The sequence below is a fragment of the Acartia tonsa genome, chromosome 15 (assembly GCF_053477335.1).
Source record: "Acartia tonsa isolate MP-2025a chromosome 15, ASM5347733v1, whole genome shotgun sequence".
Taxonomy (NCBI): Eukaryota; Metazoa; Arthropoda; class Copepoda; order Calanoida; family Acartiidae; genus Acartia; species Acartia tonsa.
Window position 1 is genome coordinate 10,951,324 of NC_137274.1, and position 26,522 is coordinate 10,977,845.

General features: G+C 31.1%; 1 protein-coding gene across 1 annotated transcript; it reads right to left on the minus strand.

The window, feature by feature from the left end:
- Positions 1-794: 794 nt before the first annotated feature.
- Positions 795-20,383, minus strand: LOC145306885 (uncharacterized). The gene is made up of 21 exons (XM_080149227.1): positions 20,205-20,383; positions 15,877-15,927; positions 14,074-14,195; positions 11,997-12,095; positions 10,620-10,718; positions 10,174-10,272; positions 9,718-9,816; positions 9,202-9,300; positions 8,760-8,861; positions 8,399-8,497; positions 7,945-8,043; positions 6,706-6,753; positions 6,179-6,274; positions 5,666-5,755; positions 5,161-5,253; positions 2,563-4,373; positions 2,064-2,155; positions 1,758-1,819; positions 1,422-1,483; positions 1,159-1,215; positions 795-857 (listed from the first exon to the last, which is right to left on the minus strand). Exons 1-21 carry the CDS (start codon positions 20,381-20,383, stop codon positions 795-797), a joined length of 3,621 nt encoding a protein of 1,206 aa, XP_080005353.1.
- Between the last annotated feature and the right edge of the window lie 6,139 nt (positions 20,384-26,522).

A 26,522-nucleotide genomic window follows, 5' to 3' on the forward strand; every position in this document is an offset into this window, starting at 1 on the left:
ATTTTAGATTATTAGATTGTATGTTACTGTAAAAAATCAAAATTAAAAGTAAAAATAGAAAAAAAGAAGCAAATCTAAAAATATAATTAAAAGTACAAAATTTTACAGCTTTGTTGAACTCTTGCAACAAAATACAAATGAAGATACTTAATTATAAAGCTTTAGAAAAAAACATATTTCCAAGCTTTTTCTAGAAAGAAACAAATGAACAAATAAACTTAAACAAATTTAAATCTTTACTTAAAAGTGTGCTTAAACATTTCAATATTTAGTCTTTAAAAATAAAAAAATATTGCTTAGAATTTTCGGTTTTGCTATGCTTTATCTATATTGGTAAGAAATCCTTTACTCCGAGACTAGTCTAGTAGCTTTAGTAGGATTTGGTTTAATGATTTATAATTGCCACATTTAATTTTTATATTGCAATTCTTAAATACCTTTGTTATTTGTTTCTTGTAAATAGTTTGACTTGTGACTCAGAAACTTTGACTAGGAAGCTCCATGGTGATATTGTCCCTAAAAAATTACATAAATATTTATTTGTTGGGTTTTGAATTTGAAAATCTTACTTCATCATATTTCAGAAAAAAAGATTGAAAAATGTGTCAAACCAAGACAAAACTGCCTTAATTGTCTTCCATGGGAGACTTTTAAGATTTGAAGCAAGAGGTTTATCCAAAAAATTATAAAATTGGGTGCAATGCATCTCAAAGCTAAACTCTATTATTAATAATCTATCCTGTCACCCCAAATATAAGGCAAAAGTTAGTTAAAATACCTAGTATGAGAATTTCTTATTCTCTTGAGTCTTGACTAGACAATTCACACTTAGGAACATCTGCATGCTGAACATCAGCCTATAGTAAACATTAATATAATTCAGCAATTTGCAACATGTGGATTTTTAACCTTTATTCATTTAAATTAATTTATAGGAAATAATTGCATATATTATATGCTTAAGTTATGAATTATTCTTAATCCTAGAAAAATGTTATAATATAAGTATCTCTGTATTGATATAAAAAATCATAAAGAAGAGATAATAAAAATAGCCTAAAACCATCCATAGCATTGAATCTAAATAAATTAACACATTTCTTGACTTAGGTAAATCTTTCCTATAAAGGAGAATTTATTCAGTAAATAAACACTTACCCTAGTCTCAAAAGTAGTCGTTTGATATTCCACATTAGACCTAGAGCTGCAATCATCCTGTAATTTTAAATATTGCATTGTTATTCTAAAAAAATCTAAATTTATAACACATTTTATTCTTCAAGTAATTGGTAATTTTATTAACTTTTAAATATAGACAATTATTTCTTTAGATTATCATTTAAAATAATATATAACAGTTTTTCTTTAATTTCCAACATACGAATATTTAGAAAGGATTTTGAGAATAAAGAAAAATTTACCTCAATGACATTCAGCAAACTTTCAGACTCTCCAATGTTGCCTTTCTCAACAGCTTCAATATCTTAAATATTAGTTTGTCTAAAAATAAATCAGACAAATTTTCTCCTATTTCTAGCCCCTGCGTGGGGCTCTAACCCTGTGGGGCCAATTGCCTAACCCTGTGAGGCAATCACCTAACCCAATATAACCTAACCTAACATAAAATAAATGTAAAAAGCCATTTTAAAAGTACGTTGCCACAAAAGGGACTATTCCTGAAATGTTTTAATATGTTACAAATACTAAAAACCTATATGATCTAATATGACACTAATTTTTTACCAAAATAATCTTACCTTGTTTTGATCCTTCTTTTGTTTTGTCAGCCACTGTTTCTCCTCTCTTTTTGCACAGAAAGCTAAATTTAAATAAAGAAATAATATAAAAAAAAAATTTTAAAAGCACATTTTTTTAGGTTTATTTAATGCATAAAATCATTATTAACTAATTTATTGAAAATTTAACATAAAGTTAGGAAGAATTTCTAAAAAATAACTTTGAATAGTTTACATTTGCAAGGTTTTAGATATATTGGTGATGTTAACACTTTTCTTATGGACTTTTAGAAATTTAGATACTTCTAGTAATAGTAATAAACATACCCTTTTTTAAAAGTTATCAACTGAGAAACATGTTTAAATAGTTCTGAACCATTGACATCACTCATAGGATGTATTAGCTTGTAATACACCACCTATAAAAATATATTTTGTTATTGTAAATTAATGGACTTCTGTATATTCAGCCAAAAGATATAAAAAGGGCTGAAAGAAAATAAAAAGTGGTAACAGCAAAAAAAAGTTCTGAAAGCTATTACACTTTGACACTCCTAAATTTTATTCAATTAAAGTTGATTGAAATTCTCTTACTCATTCTTAGGGGACATCCCCTGCAGGATTCTCTAACCCTGCAAGGCCTATGCCTACATTATTCTAACCTTACATTGCTACCCACTACCCCAAAATAATTTCACCAAAAGAAATAAATAAAACAAAGAAATACTCACAATATTCAGAGATTTTATGCTATTCTGATTTATCATGAAAACAACTTACAGTTTAAAGTAAATAATGTATTATAATGACAAGAATAAAACCTTACCAGTAAACAAATTCCAGCAAACCAAAGAGTTGCAGCCAAGATAAGTTGTGAGGAAGTTGTTCTGAAGCAGTCTGTTGTAGGGTAGATTTCGGTCCATAGTATAGGAAGTGATAACAGAATTACATTTTCTACAGCAACCAAGAATTGAAACAAAAACTGTTTGAAGAATGTTGGACCTTGTTTGACATCATAAAAGCTCATCATTATGGTGTGGGACCCCATGCAGCTTAAAATGTAAGTAAATGTTTCTGTTAAAACCTTTGCACAGAAATTTCTCCAGACAACTGTTTGCCTTCCTTCATTTCCTATTTTCCCTTTTTCATCTTTCCAGATGCTTTTCACATTTTTCTCAAAAGTAAATTCCTTTGTTATCATCAGTACCATAAACACCAGAGCAAAATGAAGAGAAGCAAAGAGTAAGACAGGAACAACAGGGTTTTCTAGTGCAAGAAGTGAAAATATTGCCATAACTCTAACAAAGCAAAGAAGGACATAACTTAACCAGAGAACAAGGTTTTTGATAGTTTGACTCAAAGTCTGGCCTCTTCTTGAAGTATTTCTTGATGCAATACCATAGCTCAAAGACAGTATCGACAGGAATAGCTTACCAAGCGCAGAATATCCTCCATTCTCATTACAAGTCGTAGAAAGATTGAACATGCCAATAACATTAGAAAGTCCCAATTCAAACAGTTCTACAGAAGATAAGGTTTGCAGGAAGCTGATATAAGGAGCCAATAGAAACAGTTGTATAAAGAATTGAATGTAGTTCTCAATTCCATTTTCAACTGATTTTAAAACTTTCCAGGAAGATTCTTTTTCTTTGAGGCTAGAGCTAAGTTCCTTGTCTGTTCCACTTCTCAACTTATATTCATCTATGACGTATAAAATTGGCCAAAAAGGCTTCAGTAGTATCTTCATCCAATATGAACCTTTCACATCTACTTTAGTTTTATATGTAATCCATACATAAGTTGATGTAGAAACAATGATTGTCATAAGCATGATATAGAAAGCTGGTATGTATTTCTCCTGAGTTGTTTCAACATCAAATTCAATGCAAGAGGTCCATTTTTTTGTCCTAGAACAGGTAACATTTTCAATCAGTTGAACTACTTGTGGAATAAAATCATCATCAGTCATGTTGCTCAACCGAATCTCATTTGCCAGACAACTCTGATAATCAATCTCAGCAGTACATGTTGAATTGGTAATGGCGTTTTGAGTATCAAATGCCCAGATCCAATATTCTCTACACAATAAGATGTCAGAAATATAATCAAATCCAAGGAATATTATGGATAAGAATATTTGTACAGAAACAGCCATCATTGCACTTATTTTCCTTCCCATTCCTTCTGAAGGATCCACTAATTTGTAAGTATCAATCAACCAGGCATCCAGCATAAAATTTCCAGCTTTTTTTCTGATGCACCTCAAGGTGTCTTGCCTATTACCATGTGCATATTTCTCAGTGTATAACAGTTCTAATCCATTCTTCAGATTGTTAGTCATGTTAGTGTAGTACATGACTGAATGATCATTCTCAGTGAAGTGAATTATTTTCTGTACCATTTTCTTGTGATCTTCCTTATTTTGATTTATTCCATTTTTTTCTCTCCATATTGAAAAAGCTTCTACATCATGATTTGAAATCAAATTACATATCTCTGTCACAAGATAATCTTCCCTATGCTTGCTTGAAAGGAGCAACAATTTTCCAAGAAAATCTTCAACATCTTCAATGTTTGATTTCTTTTCAAGAATCTGAACCAATCCAACAGATTTAACTTTCTTAAAGTATGCTTCCTCTAAACACAAAATCAAACAATCAATTTAGTAGTTATGTTATTGGTTGTAAAATACATAAATAAAATTAGCTTATAAATAATTCAAAATTGTAAGAAAATAAAGGAACAACATCCTTTTAGGAATATTTCAAATTGTACTAGATTAGTAGCTTGAAAGGTGTTATTTCAAAACTTTTGACACAAATACAAAACTTTCAGATAAACAATTTTAAGATTCAACTGTTCTAGTATCTACATAAGCATCTAAAACTATTTTGGAAGAAGTTTATAAAATGATTTACCACAAAGATTTTTCAATCCAATGAAAAAAATGTACTTATGAAAAAAATTACAAAATTTGTCACTTGAAAGGTAAACATTTTGCCAGGTGTTCAGATATTTAAAAATTCTCTACCCAATATTATTAAATGTAATATGAAACTTGAAATTATGAGTTATTTTTATTTTAGACTATATTTCCTTTGAATTATTAATCTATGTAAAATGAACAAATTGTTTTCAGATGAAATAGAATAAAATACTATTATTGAAATAGAAGAGGTTAATAATATTAATAAAAATTTTATAAAGTTAGGATATTTTTTACCCAGTTATCAACATTTTGATACAATTTCGGCATTATCTACTTAGAAATATTTGTATTCAATTTTGAAAAATCTGTTTACAAAATAAAGAATTAAGTTGGAAGTCAGAATAATTGACCAATGATACTAACACAATGAAATCTATCTTTATAATATTATCCCAAGCTTCTATTGAGTACAATTTTGAAGAAAAATTAACTCACCCCAGGTTTTCCCAGTATCTTCAATTTTCTCATGAAGATACTTCATTGCTTTGTATTTGGAATGTTCAGCACTCAGATGAAATAGTTTATGATCTAAATAAATATTTTAGTCTAATGAATGATTATTATTGTATTGATTTATGATGTAAAATTCATTTAGAGTTATTTGATTCTAATTTTTATCACAGTTTAAGCATCAGGCATTTTTACCCTGCATGTACTTATCAGTACAGCTGCATTTTCAGAGATATTTAAAAACACCTTTAGTAATAGTACTGTACTTTTTTTACAGAGTATATAAACCTATAATTATTTTTCTTATGCTCCTTCTGGTTGATTCACAAAACTGTAAAATACAGTGTATTTTGGACACCTTGTATATAAAGAGCACAAACAAAAAAAATAGAATTATTACTTCTTTATAGGGGGGGGGGGGGGAGGGACCAGTAGCTTTCTAGAGACTGCTCATTTTTTATTAAGTATACTGTACTAGATAAAATCTTACATTTGTCATTAGAAAAGGTGAAATTTTCTATGAGCCATTTTAGAATTTCCATTTCTTCAGTAATTATAGCAACATCTACAGCTGTTCTGCCTAAATTTATATCAACTTTAGAATAGATGGATTAAAATTTTTTTCTAATTGACATTTAAAGAAAAAAATAATTTCATAATATAGATTTATTTTTTTCTTATAAACTTAAAAGTTAATATTCATTTTATTATAAAACATAATTTTTACTCATAACATTTCAATTTTATATCAAAAGCAGCTGTCATTAAATTTTAAAAGCTGCAAAAATTATCTTATTGGAAAAAAATATCCATATTCACAGGTTTTTCTAAATTTCATATCCTGGCAGCCAAAAAAGGCAATTAAACTTTGAGGCTCAGGTCTCCAAAATACTATAAATTGTCACTAATACAAAATTTTAAACAAAATTTAGCTTATTCTATATTTAAATTTTGTTTAAAAATTAAAAATTTTCTTAATTCATGTATAATGATACTACATTACCTACTATATCTCTTTTATTAATGTCAAATTTCTTGCTGACTAGATATTCCACTTTCTTGAGATCTCCCCTCTTTACTGCTTCATGCACTTGAGTTTCTAAATAAATAGATAGTTGCTTTTAACATGTTAGGAAGAATCACATTAAATCATTTATTAAAGAGATTTGCAAAAGTCTTTTTGAATTATAGAATTTTTTTGATGAGCACAATTTTTTTTGATTTGTTAGGTCTTAGGATGATAAAAAGTAAATTAGTACTTAAAATAAATTTTATGACTTTTGATAAAGTTTTGTGTCCAATGCATTTATTCAGATTATTTCCATTATGGTCATTTCTTTAATTTTCATACATAATGGAAGTGAAAATTAAGGGATAAAAAGAAATATTTAAACACATTTCTAAGTCACTTGTTTACATCCTTTTAAGTAACACTCCTGCTCAACCTTATTTTCATTCTCATACAAATAAAGTTGATGTTCATACAACTTATATTTGCAATTCTAAATTAAAAATGATATTTAACAATACCTAACAGAATTTTGACATCTTGACTTGCTACATCATGTGGAGATTGACCTAGAATTTTGTATACACAAAATAGTTATTACCATTGATTTAACTGGAAAAACTTTAGCCCAATTCACAAAAGACAAAGGTCGATCTCAAGAAATTTTAGGTCGACCTATAGAAGCTTTAGGTTGACCGATTTTATAAAGGTATTTGTGGGTTGTACTTGTTTAGGTTGACCTACAGAAAAAATTGGTCGACCTTTAAAAGTTATTTGTGAACTGGGCATTTGTGGATTCTAACAAGCCCCCCAACTCCACTCCAAACAATTAAGGTAAATAAAAAATACTAATGGTTAATAAAGGCATTTTCCTATTGATTTCAAACTTGGTGCAAGATGATGATGATTTTACAAGGAATTTTGTTTGGACAGATATTTCTTGTTGAATTTTGAATGAGTTAACCATTTATATTTGTAAATTTTCAGTTATTTGTGAGATTTATTGATCTTGCTTTTTATAGATCCATGTTTTGAATAATTAAGTTGCTAATTAAAGTACAATATCAACAAATTAGGCAAAGCTGTTTGAAATCATAGACAAAATATTTTTCCAACCATTGAGAGTGTAATAGAAAGAACAAAAAAACAGATAAAACAGAAGAAAGTTTAAACATTTTAAAATATTAACATAATTGTTTTCATATTTAACAGATAGATAGATGTGTTTATAGATAGACAAGTGAATACATAAATTGATATAAAGATAAATAGAGAGTAAGATAGATAGATACCTCTATTATTCTTTATTATTTTAGCTCCTTTATTAATCAGGAGCTGGACCACACTCATGTGATTTCGTGCCCTATGAAGACTGGTCTCACCTAAATATTTAAATATATTTAATTTATTGTTTTAAATTTTATCATTTTTAATAGATGTATAGACAAGGAACAAAAATATAAATATGGATCTTTGTATAGATAAAAATATAAATAGATAAACAGCAATATTAATTTTATTGACTCTGAACCTTTTCCTTTTTCCAACCCGTTTCTTATTTTATTTTGTCTTGTTGTTTTTACTGTACTTTTTTATCTTCAACTAAAATAATATCTGGTATAATAAACTTAAATGTATATTGAGTAATATTAACAGTAATAAAGTAAGCATAGATAACTATAATTAACTTATCTTCATAATTATTTCTATTTAATATTCGCCAATATTAAAGTAAGTATAGATAAATATAATAAACTTACCATCATTATTCTTGGCATTCACATCTGCCCCATGTTGTAGGAGTATATCAACTATACCCTGGTGGCCTTCCTTAGCAGCATCATGCAAAGGAGTGTCTCCTGAATATTTAGATTAATATTAATATTAGTGTTGAAAAACTATACACATTTTTCAGAATTTTTTTCTACATACGTAGCACAGCTATTTCATTAATGTGGTATTTCTTATAAAATTATGAAAGATAGGAGTTAAATTGCTTTGTATTTTATCAATGTTTGACAGTCATATTAACTTTTTTGACTAGGTTGACCATTTCCTTTTTTCAAACCCTTTCTTATTTTACTTTGTCCTGTTGTTTTTACTGTACTTTTTTATCTTTAACTGAATTAATATCTGGTATAATAAACTTAAATGTATATTGAGTAATATTATCAATAATAAATTAAGTATGGATATTAAATATAATTAACTTACCATCCTCATCCTTGAAATTTACATCTGCCCCATGTTGTAGGAGTATATCAGCTATACTCTGGTGGCCTTCCTTGGCAGCCTTATGCAAAGGAGTCTCACCTGAATTTTTAGATTAATATTAATATTAGTGTTGACAAACTATACACATTTTTCATAATCTTTTTCTACATTTGTAGCACAGCTACTTCACCAAACTTTATTCACTCTATATAAACCTTTTCCTTTTTTACCCCCTTTCTTATATTACTTTGTACTGCTGTTTTTTCTGTATTTTTTGTTTTATTTTCAACTGAATTAATATCTTGTATAATAAACTTAAAAGTATAAATAAGATAAGTATGTATAAATATAATAAACTTACCCAATTCATCACCCTTGACATGAACATCTGCCCCATGTTGTAGGAGTATATCAACTATACTCTGGTGGCCTCTCTCAGCAGCTTTATGCAAAGGAGTCTCACCTAAATTTTTAGATTAATATTAATATTAGTCTTGACAAACTATACACATTTTTTAGAATCTTTTTCTACATTTGAAGCAGAGCTACTTCATCAATGTGGTATTTCTTCTGTAAATTTGAAAGATAGGAGTTAAAATTTATTTGTATTTTATCAATTTTTGACAGCCATATTAAATTTATTGACTTTAAACCTTTTCTTTTTTTAACCCCTTTCTTATTTTACTTTGTCCTGTTGTTTTTACTGTATTTTTTTATCTTCAATTGAATTAAATCGAAATTAAATGTGTATTGAGTAATATTACCAATAATAAATTAAGTATAAATAAATATAAGTAACTTACCATCTCTATCCTTGACATGAACATCTGCTCCATGTTGTAGGAGTATATCAACTATACCCTGGTGGCCTCTCCCAGCAGCCTCATGCAAAGGTGTGTATCCTGAATATTTAGGTTAATATTAATATTAGTGTTGACAAACTATGCACATTTTTCTGAATCTTTTTCTACATTTGTAGCACAGCTACTTCATCAATGTGGTATTTCTTATGTAATTATGAAAGATAGGAGTTAAATTTTTTGTATTTTATCAATGTTTGACAGCCATATTAACTTTATTGACTCTGAACCATTTCCTTTTTTCACTGTCTTTCTTATTTTACTTTGTCCTGTTGTTTATACTGTACTTTTTTATGTTCATCTGAAATAATATCTGGTGTAATAAACTTAAATATATATTGAGTAATATTACCAATAATAAAGTAAGCATAGATAACTATAATTAACTTACCTTCATAATTATTTCTATTTAATATTCGCCAATATTAAAGTAAGTATAGATAAATATAATAAACTTACCTATATAATTCTTGACATTCACATCTGCCCCATGTTGTAGGAGTATATCAACTATACCCTGATGGCCTTTCCAAGCAGCATAATGCAAAGGAGTAGAACCTGAAAATTTAGGTTAATATTAATATTAGTTTTAACAAATTTCACACCTTTTTAGAATTTTTTTCTACATTTGTAGTGGAGCTACTTCATCAATGTGGTATATCTTATGTAATTATGAAAAATAGGAGTTAAATTTTTTTTGTATTTTATCAATGTTTGACAGCCATATTAACTTTAATGACTCTATATAAACCTTTTCCTTTTTTACCCCCTTTCTTATTTTACTTTGTACTGCTGTTTTTACTTTATTTTTTATTTTATTATCAACTGAATTAATATCTGGTATAATAAACTTAAATGTGTATTGAGTAATATTACCAATAATAAAGTAAGTATGGATAGATATAATAAACTTACCAAAATTAGTCTTGACATGAACATCTGCCCCATGTTGTAGGAGTATATCAACTATACCCTGGTGGCCTCTCAAAGCAGCACTATGCAATGGAGTCCATCCTGAATATTTAGATTAATAATAATATTAGTTTTGAAAAACTCTACAGCTTTTAAGATTTTTTTCTACATTTGTAGCACAACTACTTCATCAATGTGGTATTTCTTCTGTAATTATGAAAGATAGGAGTTAATTTTTTTGTATTTTATCAATGTTTGACAGCCATATTAACTTTATTGACTCTGAACCATCTCCTTTTTTCACTATCTTTCTATTTTACTTTGTCCTGTTGTTTTGACTGTACTTTTTTTATGTTCAACTGAAATAATATCTGGTTTAATAAACTTAAATGTATATTGAGTAATATTACCAATAATAAAGTAAGTATGGATAAATATAATAAACTTACCTTTATGATCCTTGACATGAACATCTGCCCCATGTTGTAGGAGTATATCAACTATACTCTGGTGGCCACTCCAAGCAGCTTTATGCAAAGAAGTTGCACCTGAACATTTAGATTAATATTAATATTAGTGTTGACAAACTATACATATTTTTCAGAATCTTTTTCTACATTTGTAGCACAGCTTCTTAATCAATGTGGTATTTACTCTGTAATTATGAAAGATAGGAGTTAAAATTTGTTTTTTTGTATTTTTTCAATGTTTGACAGCCATATCAACTTTTTCACTTCTTACAATTTCATTTTTTGAACTCCACTTTTGATGAAGTTAATGAACAGCTTGTCCTGCTGTAGTTACTGTGTTTTTTTAAAGTATAAAAAACTTCTATGTATATGAGGTAATATCACCAATAATAAATTAAAGGGACTGTTAACGTAAATTTTTCTCATCTTAATATCAAATCTTAACATTATCTCATTCATAATATCTCACAGATAGAGCAAAAGGCGCTTTTGTTTGCTTAAAAAACGTCTTTTTCCGACGATTTTTATAAGGTAAAGGGAAAGGAAGCAATTTTCAATATTATAAAAAATGTGCATTAAATTGCTTTTTACTCCCATTATAGCTAAAATTAAACTTTTTCACATAGTTCTTGATTTTTCCTAACGGTTAAGCTGACTTTTAACATAATCCTTGCTTTAAACCAATGTATAGTTACTTAGAAATTGATAAAATAAGCAATATTTTTTATTGAAAACCAAATGCAATAACAAAGCTAGAAACTGGTTTTTTATTAGTATCCAATTAACTTAAAATGGCCCATCTCTCGCCCACCTTTAATTACAAATTTGTAAATAATAAAGACACAATATTTCTTTATAAACAGTCTAATAAAAGTGTAAACTAATTCTCCAAAGTGGGTTATTTATTGTCCAACACAATAAAAAAGAATATTATTATTTTAAATAACCTATGAGATTCAACCCTTTGTAGACAGTGAGGTATTTTTTTGTCAATAATACGAATTTAAAATAGGTGTTTATTACCTAATTACTACATTATAAAAAAACTAATTGGCAATTTTATATCATAAAATAAATCCTTAACAGTAAGTAAATTGTTTCAACTATATATGACAAGTTAAATATTCCTACAAACATTATAAGAAACAAAAAAGTTCAGATTTTCCCTGTTTTTTCCTTTTTTCCTCCCAAAATACCATAAAATCAAGGCATTATTCTTGGATATTTTTGTTAATAGGACGTTTTTGGTTGATCAGTGTAGTGAAATGTGCTTAGAAAATGTTAAGATTTGATAATCAGAAGAGAAATTTTTACGTTCACACTCCCTTTAAGTATGGATAAACATAATTAACTTACCATCTCTATCCTTGACATGAACATCTGCCCCATGTTGTAGGAGTTTATCAACTATACTCTGGTGGCCTTCATCAGCAGCTTTATGCAAAGAAGTTTCACCTGAAAATTTAGGTTAATATTAATATTAGTTTTAACAAATTTCAGACCTTTTTAGAATTTTTTTCTACATTTGTAGTGGAGCTACTTCATCAATGTGGTATATCTTATGTAATTATGAAAAATAGGAGTTAAATTTTTTTTGTATTTTATCAATGTTTGACAGCCATATTAACTTTAATGACTCTATATAAACCTTTTCCTTTTTTAACCCCTTTCTTATTTTACTTTGTCCTGCTGTTTTTACTGTATTTTTTTTGTTCAACTGAAATAATATCTGGTATAATAAACTTAAATTTATACTGAGTAATATTACCAATTATAATACAATTAATTGTTTTTTTTGTATTCCTTCTGGTTGTGTCAGAAAAAAAGAAAACGTTTTATTTGTAACACTGTGTAGATAGATAGACAGTTAGATAAATATATAGGTATTGTCCACATAGAACTTTTTTTAAAAATTTTATAATTTAAGTCAAGCCCCCCCCCCCCCCCCCCCCCAACAAAACTATGAGCGCTGGCCGCTGTGCTCGTACCCCTGGCCTGCCTAACCAAAGTGCCTGGCTCCCTAGCCTACCTAGCCGCAGCGCTTGGCCCTCTAGCCTATAACCTAATCAAAAAAAGCGCCAGGGCCAGGTTTCATAGCTTTTTGTGGTGGGGGGGAGGGAGGTTGGGTTACCAAAATTTCAAAAGATTGCCCTGCATGTGTTAGAGCCCCCTGCAAGGGCAAGAAATAGGAGAAAAGCTACTATGACAATTTGACGAAAATCCCCTAAGAGGCAATATCGTAATATACCCTTTACTGAATTACACTGTCATTAAAACATGAATGGGCAATTTGATGTTATAAAACAAAACCAAACAAAGATTTTTTTACTTTTCATGCTAGGTAAAAATCTCTAGAAACAGTAAAATAATAGTAAATGTTCAGATTTTCCTTTTTGTCCTTTAAAAAAAGCAGAATCAAGTCATAAATCTAGGAAATTTTTGTTAATAGGACGTTTTTTGGTTGATTAGTTTCGCTTAAGGTGCTTAGGACAATGTGTTTCTATACAGTTTTAAAGTATAAAAAATAATGAGCAGACTCTTTAATGTTTCTTGTGTTTGGAGCTTTAGAGATTAAGAACAATATCCTTTTTTAAGGAAATAGGATCTGTGTAAGTCTTTTTGTGTGTGTACCAAAGGATTTTGCTAACCAGTGAACTGATATGGTTCTCCTATACTGGTTAACTTCTCATCCTGGATTGGTTTGTAACTATTTTAAGAGGGAGATGGTACCACCACCCTCAAATAAGAAATCAGCCATAGAAAAAAAATTACCCACCCCAAAAAAAAATATCTTTCTTTAACTTTGAAAGTGAGAAGGTCTACTCACCCCCCCCCCCCCTTCCCTCAATATATGAAAAAATCTTATTGTCATTTTTATTATTGGTATGTAAATATTATTAATGTTATTTATTTTTTAAGCTTTCCCAGAGATGCTGCGCAAAATGGTACAAAAAAATTGACGTCATATGATAAAATAACCAATGAGAGGCGAGTATATATTTTACCATTGGTCAATTACAATGTATACTGGCCTCTCATTGGACAACTTTATAGTATGACGTCATTTTTTTTGTACCATTTTGCGCAGCATCTTTCCCAGATATTCATAATATCAACTAAAGGTATTATCCTCTTTGGAAATTTATCTCAAAATTTGACAATTTTTATATCCCCCCACCCCACAGAAAAACGGCCCCCTGGCCTGCCTAGCCGCGGGCGCTCGGCCCCCTAGCCTGCCTAGCTGTGGGCGCTCGGCCCACTAGCCATATAACCTAACCTAGCCTTACCTAACCCAGTCAATTAGTTGGGGGGGGGGGGGGTATAAAATTGTAAAAAATTGAAGAAAAAAATTCCTAAGAGGATAACGCCCAACTAAATCTCAAGCATTGTTAAATGAATATTTTAATTGATCAAAGCAGCTTAATTTACTCACTATACTGGTCTTTTTCATGTATAATAGCTGGATATTTAGAGAGGGCATTATTCACTTCATCCAGATTTCCTTCTTCACAGTTCTTGAGAAACTTCTTCACATCTTCTTCAGAATACATATTCCTTTAAGAAAAAAATTATCTATATTATAATGTTTTGACATGAATACAGAATGCAAATATATTTCTACGTGTACTAGTTATACTAGTGGTACTGTAATATACTACTATGTCCAGCAAACCAAGCATTTTATGTTACCAAAATACTAAAATATCCTCTAGTGATAAATTTGTATATGAAATATAGGTGTTAAAGTCAATTTTAGTTTACAGGTATGATCCTGCAGGTCCTAATCCTCCAGGTCTCTGGAAATCTTAAAAAGGCTTGAAAAGACTTCAACTTTTAAACTTAAGCTTTTCTAATATGTCTTCATAACATATTCAAATTTTATAAAGATTTGCCGCCGTTTTCCTGCCGACTGCCAACTGCAGCATATCAAAGCTGCCAAGTACAGCTGCAGCCGCCTAAATTTATGTTTTAATTTTCTAGTATAACATTTACAAAAAGATAAACATTTTCTGAAAAAAATTTCTTCTAGCTTCATAAATAAGAAAATTACAGCCATTTGAAATTTTTAAGTAAAAAAGAACCTTAAAAAACAAAGGTTTAAAAAAAGGGTGAACGAGGTGAAATTTGACCTTGACTCACTTACAGTTGGAAATTTATGATCAAACAGGAGACTTGCACAAATTTTTTAGCCCTCTAGCATTAATAGAAGCTGAGATAATAGGGAGGAGTTGAATTTCCCCCCTCCCCCAAACCGATAAAGGTATGACTAGGGGCCTGACTGTTAAAAGGATTAGAGGGTAAACTGTAATAACTACTTTAACTAGTTGAATGATATTGTTAATAAATAACATGTTAGAGTAAAAAATTCAAATAACTGTTCCAAACAATTGGGCTCTACTCTTAAGGTTATATAGCTATTGATTGTGTGGTGGTCTTAGGCTATTTTCTTGGGGGAAAGTACAACCCCCCCCCCCCACCAAATTATAAAAATATCAATCTCAATTTTTTTGTAAATATAAACTAATAAGAGAAATTTGGAAACCCCACCACTCCATGGAGAAAAGCCCTCATGAGGAATAAATACCTTTCTAATATTTTTGGGAAAAAAGAAATTTATTGAACTATCTAATTTGATTTAATTAAATAGCTCTATAGATTAATTTATTAACAATTCTACATAGGAGAGGGACTTCCCATTACCTCTTTGAGTAAAGCTCCTAGAGGCAAGGGACGAAGTCACTTGCATTATATTAAACAAAAATCTACTTTAGGTAATTAGACTTAATTCAAATAGAGGGGTAAAATAGAATAAAAGCCTAAAACCATACTAAAACTTAAATTATAAAAATAAAACAGTTTAAATTCATCATGAGACCCAAGGAAGCTACCCTGAAATGGAGGACTTAATCAGTTTATTGGTTTTGGAAATCATAAGCTACAGACAAAAAACCTTATTACTTTCAAAAGTAATGATCCGCATGTCTGTCTGTATCAAAGAATCTTGTTAACCAATATGGTACTCCTTCACAATGTAGTTTCAAAATAGGTCCTTGGAAGGTTTTTGACTATTATGAAAAGTATTACCACCATCCATGAGAAAAAAAATACTCCCTTTACTTTTCTTTAAAAACTTAAATTGAATGTAAAGTGTCACCCCCCCCCCCCCCCCCACCTTGTGCCCCGAGAGGCCTTAAGGGGGCATAACTGCTAATATCTTATTATTTGTATAACTTACTTTTCTGTAGAAGTATCTTCTAGCTTCTCACCTTCAGAAGGAGACATATTCCTAAAATTAATTAACTAATTACATCTAGACATAGAAAAATAAATAAGTGGTCTGGGGAATTCTCAAATAATCCACACAGAAAAACATTTATCAATTAGGATTTTCAGGATTTGCTAATTAAAGGCTGAAGCCTCCCTTCATATAAAAATTGGGAAGTTTAAGAGAAAGGACCAGTTTATCTGTCTCATCATAATTTATTGTTTTATTACACTATAATGGAAATTTCCTTCTCTATAATATTTACTAGCTGCTACGCCCCTAGCATCTAGGGACTATACATATGAAGTTATATGGAAGGGCAGAAAAATAGCTTAAAACCATACCCAGTTTTTTTTATATCAGAATAAATTATCCTTAAACCATCCCAGGACTCATACAAAGATTCACTGTAAAGGAGAACCATATCGGTTTAGCGGTTAGAGAGATCCTTCACTACAGACAAAAAAAGCTTATTTACTAAGTATATTTGCGATTACTTTTATTTAATGAAATCTTCCAATTTTTAACATGTACAAAACGGCCTGCTTAATTGCTTCAAGATCCATGTCAGATCTATATAGGAAATAAATGTCTATAAACGAGCTCAAGTTTTCCAAGGAATATATGATTAAAACTCATAGTGCTCCAATAATCCATAATAAACTCTCATTGCCCAGAACGATAAGACCCATTATTTTACTTTAATAAAAATAAATTCATTGTTTTCATTTCATGTTGCTATTTACCTTATATTGATGTATTTAATTTCTAATCATAAAAAAAGAAAATTTAAATTTATAATATGATAAATTTAAGAAAACTATGTTTTAAAAGAATTCGATTGTGGCGACATTTTGTGTGTTCAAATATTAAACTAAAATTGTAATCATCATCATTAACCCTTTGGTGATGGTAATGTAAAGAAAAAAATATAATTTAAAAAAATCTTTTTAGAATCATTTAAATTATTAAATATTTACTTTCTTTTAGATAGTAATGCCGGGTGAGGAAAATAGATTTATTGAGAAATAGATATGCATATAGAAAACTAGCCAATAGGGAGATAATTATATCGAGCCAACTCTAGTTACTTTATATAATAGGGTATCTAATAATCTTTGGTGCAATACTTTAGTGCCTTAATTAGGTTACATGTATTTATTTCCACATAAGTAAATTTGCAGCTATGCTCTCAGAGGCCTCTAGGGGCATGTAAAATATTTTCTTTTCAGCCTATGTTAAGATCAGCTCTTTACAAAATTGAAAAGCTACTGGTTTTGTGGTTTACGAGATCCTTTGGTATAGACAGACAGAAAAAAACCTTTTACTTTATTATAAGGATTATATATATAAGTGGATAGTTGTTGGAGGATAATTTACTGTGTTTCCAAAATAAGATTAAATGTATTAAAGAAATTTTATCTGTATACTTAATTTCTTTAATAGTATAGCATTGTTTTACATTTCATATCTTTCAGGTTATAATTAAATATTGAAGGTTATAGGTTATAATTAAATAAGAATTACCCTTAATACAAAATGTTCTTGGCAGGCAAAGTTTCTCTTATGATATCCAATTTATAAACCTAAAAAATGAACCTAGTAAAAGTGTCTGACTCTGATTATGACGTCAAAAAAAATTACCCAATGAGAGGCCACTATAAATTTTACCATTGGTCAATTACAGTGTATACTGGCCTCTCATTTGCTATTTTTTTACGTCATAATCAGAGTCAGACACTTTTACTAGGTTCAAAAAAATAAAATTTTATTGAATCTTTAAAAATGTGTGTCAGTGAGGTTCTACAAGAAAATAAAATAATTTCCAACTGGAAGAGGGTGCATCTACACTAGGTGGGCACTTAATAGATTTTCTCGTATTCATTCGAATCCGGTGGATAGGAACCAGTTCTCATCCATACGAAAAAACTATGTCTATCATAATATTATATCCAGCTTTCTACGAATATAGAAATGTACTATCATAAGATTAAAAGATTTCTATGAAAGAAATAACTATTATATATTTAGTAATAAAAAACTATAAAAATACAGTTTTAAGATGTTACATAGATTTGAAAATACCTTCTAAATTTTGAATTAATGCATTATCCCTTTACCCTATGTACAAAAGGCATATAGACATTTTTTTAAACTTGAACAAAAATCTCTACTCCCCCCCTCCAAAGTAAAAATTGAATATCTTGTTAGTTTTCATTTATAATTAAATTTGTAAATATAAAAAGAATTCCTATTATAAAGCTTACCTGGCTTCAGGGCCAAAATTGGCAAAAGAAGAAAAACAACTTGCAACCAACTTTCTTATGACACCTAAAACATTTATATAATTTTATTTCAATAATTTTCATGTTTCATCAAATGATTCCTAACTTTTGTCCAGTGGATAAATCTAATATTTTTACTATGGATGAAATAAGTTAGGAATAAGATAAAGGTTTTTGGGTGGCAATGCCTCTTAGGGGGCGTTTCGTCGTATTTTCACAGTAGCTTCTTATAGATAGCTTTCCAGGCATTTATGCTACACATAGGACGAAGCTCAATCTGTTCATGTGACGTCATAAAAATGGGAGTGATGAGAGGAGAATTGGGAAAGAAAACCATTAAAAAAGAGAGGGATAATAGCGCATTTTTATGACGTCACAGGAATCAAAAGTAGGACAGATTGGGCTTCTTCTACACATAGTCATTGGTATTAGTGATGAATTTACTTAATTTGAAGAAAAAGAACTAGAAATTTATTTGTGGTCAGGTCCCTTTCATGACATTTGGGGGGGGGGGACTAGCAGCACATGAGTTGGGACACCATTACATACATCTTGTTACTTTTTTATAAGGACATGCAGCTATGCTCCTAGAGGCCAGTGAGGACACTTGAGGTGGGACACACTCATAGACATCCTGATACTTTTACATGTAGCTTTGCTCCTAGAGGCTTCTATAAAAACTTTAAAGGGAGGGGGGTTATATATTTTCAATTTTATTTTTAAAAAGAAACTAAAATTTTTTGGGGTGGGGAGCATTTTTCCTGGGAACGATTTACCCGAAAAATTTCCAAACAAACCCTCCCAGGACCTAGAGAAGGGAGAACCATATCAATTCATTGGTAAGAGAGATTCATCAGCACAGACAGACATCCTGTTACTTTTATATAAGAATTAATAAGATTGTTTGATTATTTTTTTAAAAATAAAAATGGGGAACCTTCCTTTTAGGTCACCTGTAGGGGCGAAGCCACTAGTATCTTTTAAAAATATTGCTCTCTTTCTATACTTTTACTATTACTAGAGACTATTTATTTATTTAAAACTATGTTGATTTTATTAAATTAAAACTCTTATTATCCCTCTTTCAATCGACTATTTAAAGCAGAATATCAGCTCAAGCTTTTAGGAATAGATTCATTTATTGTCTAGCAATTAAATATCCCCCCCCCCCCCCCACCTCTTATTTAAATATGATGGCTATGCCCTTGTTATAATTACCTGATATTTCTTATCTCACATCACATAATAAAATTGAATAACTTTGATGCACACAAGAAATTTAAAACACAACTAAACTCTGTTTAAAAATCCTTATCTCTCATTATTTAATATAGCGAAACTTTACTATATTGTTTCTATATTTATATTGTAAGGGTCTGTATGTCAATGGGGGGTAAAATGATAGGTTTTAAAGGTTTGATGGGAGGGGGAAAACAGCCCTCTCTCCCTCCCCCTTTTAAAAATCTATGCACATAACCTTAACACAACATAAATTAGATAAAAAATGAAAATACAAGAAAAAAGGAATAAGAAAAATAAATTGATTGTAATAACAAGGAGGACATTGATAGCAAAGTACAAAAAAAACAGGTATAAGGTATAACCAACAAGTGAAATAAATCTAAAATAATATTTGGGGGGCAAATGGAGAGGTCGTCAATTTTACGGTGTGTTGCCCCCCAACGACAGCTGAAAAACACGTATAGGTTTCGTGATTTTTTCCCGAATTAATTTCGTTATTGGAATAAGCTGCAAAAAAACGATGTCTACAGATATATCTTAATGATTTTATGTCCTATTATCTGTTAGGAGGTGTCAGGTTCAAGTCCCCTGACTGCATCAATACTTAGCCCTAAATCAGGCAAGGATGGGTGGTCCCTGGCATGGTGCACTAGTGATAGAAAATGTAGACCATTAAGCATTTTATGTAACTAAAAACTATAAGTGGGAGAATGTCTTTGCCCTAAAAACAGGCATAACTCATTTACTTACTTACTTAATGCCCATCGCTACGGTTGTAGCATAGGGCTGATGACACAAACATCCTCCAAGTCGTTCTGTCCTGTGCTCTCTCCTCCATTTGTTCCCACTCCATCTCCAGCTCTTCCATATCCTCCAGGATAGTCTTCCTCCAGGTCTTCTTGCAAATGCCCTAACTCATTACAATGCAAAATATAAGGGGTAGAAAACATTATCTCTATTAAATTTTTTTTTTGAAATCTCGGCTAGCCAATTCATTTCCCCAACACCCCCATACTCAGTAATTTTTGTCATGACATTACTTGTCATAAAAAAAACAAGGATGACAACATCCATAAAGGCAAAGCACTGAAACGGTAGGACAAACGGACATGAACACTTGTATAGTGTCAGAACTGAATAATTATAATATAAATGTATAAAAGTCAAAGCAAAATTGTAAGTAAATTTGTTGAAAAACTGCTTGATACAGGATAATGTTTATGTACATACTTTATACATTTCTAGGACTTGATTATAGAGTTGCTTCGCTTATTACTTTATACTTTGTTGTCCCAGGAATCAATATACCAAAAATCAAATCAATCGGATGATTAGATCACATAAAAATTTGTTGTTAAAAAAGTAAAAAAAACAACATGTTTAAATGTACGCACGGACATTTTGGTAATGATTATAGAGTTGTTACGTACCTAATTACTAGAGGAATCACCATGAAAAATTTGAAATCGATAGGACAATCCTTACATGCCTAAATTAACGGGAAAAAAAGCTATCCATTACGGACATACGGACGGACCGATCCTAATTATAGAAAAGCTTCGTTTTTAAAAAAAATTTGTCATAAAAGGTATATTTTTAACTATAGCCTTATCTGCACTGCTTAATAAATAAGTTATAGCTTTAGAATTAGATGCAAAGCCTATGTTGTAATCAGCCACTCATATCCACAGCCTCTGCCGCCCAGCTAAATATATAGTCAGCCTCAGAATCAGTCACACAGCTTAATGTTGAAAAAAAGCCACCTTCAGTCGTAAATAATTATTCAGCCAGAGCCGCAAATTATTATTCAGCCGCAGCTGCGGGGCTGCCGAGCCCTGCTTAAATAATTAATCTGGAACAGTTAGATTTTTTTATTGATTTAGGCATGTTAAAATTGTCCTATTTATTTCAAACTTTCCATTGTGATCACAGTAGTATCTAGTGTACGGTTTAGAAAGTGTAGCAAGTCTATAATCATTACCAGAATGTCCGTCTTTCGAGAAAGACTAAACTACATAACTTTTGTGGAAGACGATTCCTGTGACGTCATATACATCGGAAAAGAAAAAATGAATGGGAGAAGAAAATCAGGGATCGGAAGCCTCACGTAAGCCGCGCATAAGCCTCAGTTTTAAACCTGCTTGTGAGCAGAAAAAAAAATTTCAGAAAGAAGGATTGTCTGCTATAGAGCCGTTTTATACATCCAACTGAATTTTATTGTGATAAAATCACGATTTCACTGAGGCTTACACGCGGCTTACGTGAGGCTTCCGATCCCTGAAGAAAATCTCTTTAAAAGAGATGGGGGAAAATGGAATCGTCTTCCTCAAAAGTGACTCAAAAGTTATGTAGTTTAGTCTTTCTCCCGTATTTCCATTTTAAACATATTGATTTTTTAATTTTTTAACAACTTATTATTATTTGATTTTTGAATGCTGATTCTTAGGACAACAAAGTACAATGTTATAATTGAAGCATCTCTATAATCAAGTCATACAAATATGTAAGTAAGTCCATTATCCTGTATTTTATCAGTTTTCAACAAATTTATTAACTGTTTTTTTTTGTTTTTACATATTTTTATTATGATTATTCAGTTCTGACACTCTAAAAGTGTTAATGTTCGTTTTTTCCTACCGTTTCAGAGCTTCGATTTTATTAATGTTGTCATCCTTGTTTTGTTAAATTTGTTGCAAAATTGAAGCTAGAAAAAGTGACTCCACAGCATAGGCGTCCAAGGGGGGGGGTAATGGGCCATTTGGCACCCCCAAAATTTTGTGAACAATACCCCCCCCAAAAAAAAATTACCCCTACCTTGGGGGTGCCGTAGGCACCCCCAACGATTTTGGGGGGGGTATTTACCCCACCCAAACCATTTTGGGGGGGGTAATTACCCCCCCCCCCCCCAAAATAAATGTTCTTTAAAAAAAATTTTGGGGGGGGGTATTTACCCCCCCCCCAAATTGAATGTTCTTAAAAAAAAAATTTTACTGAAAATTTTTTTTTGGGGGGGGGGAGTAAATACCATCCCGGGGATCTATGATGTAATTGTAAAGCACTGAAGATTCCATAAAATAGATACCTAACTAAATTAAATATTTCATTAAATAATGAAAAAGAATTTCTATAGGCGATTTCTTTTGGGAGGATGTCAGGGTGTCTCAAAACTAGTTATAAAACTTACCAGGACCTATAAGACGCTTCACTTTAAAGTATAATCATATTGGTTCATTGGTTAGTGAGTTAATTATTGTATTTTTATGTTCTAAAGAATGAGATACTACTATATATTTGAACTAGCGGCTTCGCCCCTAGCCTCTAGGGGCTTTGCCCCTAGAAAAAAAATAATTTTCTGCACCAGCACCAGCAGCACCAGCTGCACCACCTGCACCAGCTGCACCACCTGCACCAGCAGCACCAGCTGCACCAGCAGCACCAGGAGTATTTTTTTGGGGGGGGTAAATTTTCATTTTTGGGGGGGTTGGGGGTGTCCCACCCCCCAAGAAAATAGCTTAAAACCACCACAGGACCAGTAGGTATATTCCCTGAAGAGTAGAGCCCATTCGGTTCAGCGGTTACCGAGATCTTAAGCTTCAGACGGACAGACGGACAGACGGACAGACAGACGGACAGACATCGTTCTACTTTGTATTATAGATAGTAGTGGCGCCCTTAGCATCTAAGAACTCGTGTTTTCTAAAGGGTAAAAAGGGAGGAGAAAAATAGCCTAAAACCACTCAAAGGATTGACCTATAATAGTGTGGAACCATCATGGGATCTAAGTGAAGCTTTCCTAAAAAGGAGAACTCAGTATTAAAAGTAATGAAATCTGAAGCTATAGTCAAATAAACCTTACTTACTACTTTATGTTATAGGATAGTACTTATTAACTTAATAGATTAGGTAGGTGCTTTTTTTACATAATTAAATTACCCCCCCCAAAAAATTTCACCCCCGGGGTAAATTAGTTTGAGGGGGTAATTACCCCCCCCAACAGATTTGGGGGGAGTATTTACCCCCCCCCCCCAACAGACTTTAGGGGGGGTAATTACCCCCCCCCCCAATCAAATTTTACCCCCGGGGTAAAAATTTTGGGGGGGGTAAAAAAAAATTTCGGCGCGCTTCGCGCGCCATTTTACCCCCCCCCAAACACAAATTACCCCCCCCCTAAAATTTTTTACCCCCCCCCAAAAAAAAAGCTTGGACGCCCCTGCTCCACAGATTATAACATCATTCGATAGAATAGCCAATAGGCCCGTATATACCAATGATAAATTTTATGCTGGCCTCTCATTGGTTATTCTATCGCATGACGTCATAATCTGTAGAGTCACTTTTTCTAGCTTCGCAAAATTGCATAATTACAGGATATTGTGCAAATAACGTATTTCTATTTTTAGAACATGCTTTTGCTTATATAGATGCTTTACTCACTTTCGCTTACCTAACTGTTACAGGAATCACCATGCAAAGTTTGAAATTGATTCAACAATTCTGTTTTCACCCCCCCCCCCTCAAGAAAATAGCCTAAAACCACCATAGGACTAGTAGGTACATTCCCTGAAGAGTAGAATCCGATCGGTTCAGTGGTTACAGAGATCTTAAGGGACGGACGGACAGACAGACGGACGAACAGACAGACATCATTCTTCTTTGTATTATAGATATTTTCATATGTAGAATTTTCTAATTATCTTCTAATCTATGTTTCAATGATAAAAGTCATTTATCGTATCATTTTGGACAGCTTTACGCGGATATCAAAATAGAAAAATATAACATTAAAACCAGTTTTGATAGCTCCGAGGGGCCAAACAAAACTGGTTTTAATATTATGATTTTAATTTTAACATTGATGGAAAATTATCCGTAATTAATCATAGATTACATATCTGCTTTTTTAAAAATGATTTCAACCTCCTAACTATATTATGATAAGAATTTCTTTTCTCGTATTCATTCGAATCCGGTGGATAGGAACCGGTTTTCATCATACCAGTCCCACTTTAGTCTGTATGTCCGTTGGTACGTCTGTACATTACAAATAGCTCTTATTGTTACTTTAGACATGTTAGAAATGTCCTATTAATTTCAAACTTTGCATGGTAATTAATGTTGGGTACCGTTTAGAAAGCGTAGCAACTCGATCACTTTTATTAAAACATTTCAGCACTGTTTTGATTTTCAATATTTTTTCTAGGTTTTTGGTGGGGGGGGGGGAGGGGGTTGGAGGTAAAATTTTATCCACCTCACTAAAATTGGGGTAAATTTTTTTAATTGGGGTAATTGCCTCCCCCCTATATAAATGCTAAAAAAATACATGATCTAAAAAAATGCATTTAACCTCTATAAGAATAGTTTTGATGAAAACTAATGCATTTTTGAAATGTAAAAACATACAAACCTCAAATATCTAGTAATTATTCCTGAAACTTACGGGCTAAAAAACTTGGATCATGGAAAGAAAACAAAGTAGCAGGTTTTGTTGTATTTTCACTTTAACTTTTCTCCTATTTCTAGCCTGGTCCTATTTTGGATTTGGGTCTTGCGACTTCCAGCTGTTGGCGGTGAAAACCTCTTTAATATGTTGTGTAGACCAGATATCTGTTGTGTAGATATTAAGATATATAAGTTTTCCAGAATTTTAAAGTTAGGGGGAGATTTGAAATCTACATCAAATTTTAAGGATTTTTTATAAAATTCGTTTTTTCTATAATTCTTTATCTAAAAGCGGAAATGCAATTTAAGTTAATTAATTTTGGCATATGTGATTGGTGGATTTAAAAAATCTGCGCTCTGATTGGATGGCGTACATCATTCAACCAATTAGAGCGCAGGTAGTTTAAAATCCACCTATCCTATTGGTCAAAATTAATTAACTTAAAATGCATTTCCGCTTTTAGATAAAGAATTATACAAAAAACGAATTTTATAAAAAAAAATCCTTAAAATTTGATGCAGATTTCAAATCTCCCCCTAACATTAAAATTCCGGAAAACTTATCTTAGTAGACATATGAGGTTAAATTGAAGGAAGCCTGCAATAAATACACCACTCCAACTGCTAAAATACTGCCACAAGTAGACCCAACATTTTGACTATGAAAATAGGTGTTTTATTCAGAGAGAGAGAGAGGGGACAATAAACTGTTTATTACACTAGTCCACCAAGTTTTATATTAACATTTTCTTATTCGTTGGATTAAAAACTTTGTAGACTTTTGATTGGTTGATTTCTTAATTTGAGTGTTCAGACGTTTCAACCACTAAGTTTAATCTACAGAATGGATATTTGTTTAAATCATCATTGGGGATATTCGTCAATTTATTGGCCATTGTCCTATCCCTTTAGATCCCTGGTTTGTAAAAGCGAAGCTTTTCTATAATTAGGGTCGGTCCGTCCGTACGTCCCTCCGTCCGTCACGGATAGCTTTTTTCATTAATTTAGGCATGTTAGAATTGTCCTATCGATTTCAAATTTTGCATGGTGATTCCTTTAGTAGTTAGGTACGATTTAGAAAGCGTAGCAACTCTATAATCATTACCGAAATGTCCGTACGTCCATTTTAAACATATTATTTTTTTTATTTTTTTAGCAAAAAAATTTTATGTGAACTAATCATCTGATTGATCTGATTTATGGTATATTGATTCCTGGGACAACAAAGTATAATGTAATAAGCGAAGCAACTCTATAATCAAGTCCTAAAAATGTAAGTATGTCCATAAACATTGCCCTGAATCAAGCAGTTTTTTTAACAAATTTATTTACATTTTTACTTTGACCCTTATACATTTATATTATAATTATTCAGTTCTGACACTATACAAGAGTTAATGTCCGTTTGTCCTACCGTTTCAGTGCTTCACTTTTATGGATGTTGTCATCCTTGTTATTATAAAAATGTATTCGGTTACAGGCAACCTAACTTTCTGCTGAAATAAGCTTTTAATTTTGATTCTAGGCGACATAACTTAATTTCTAAATTTCTATGATAAGGTATTATAAAAACTTTCAAAATTTTCATATACCTAAAATATCATTTTGAAACTTTTCTGTTATTAAATCTGGAGGATTTTGGGTGTTGGG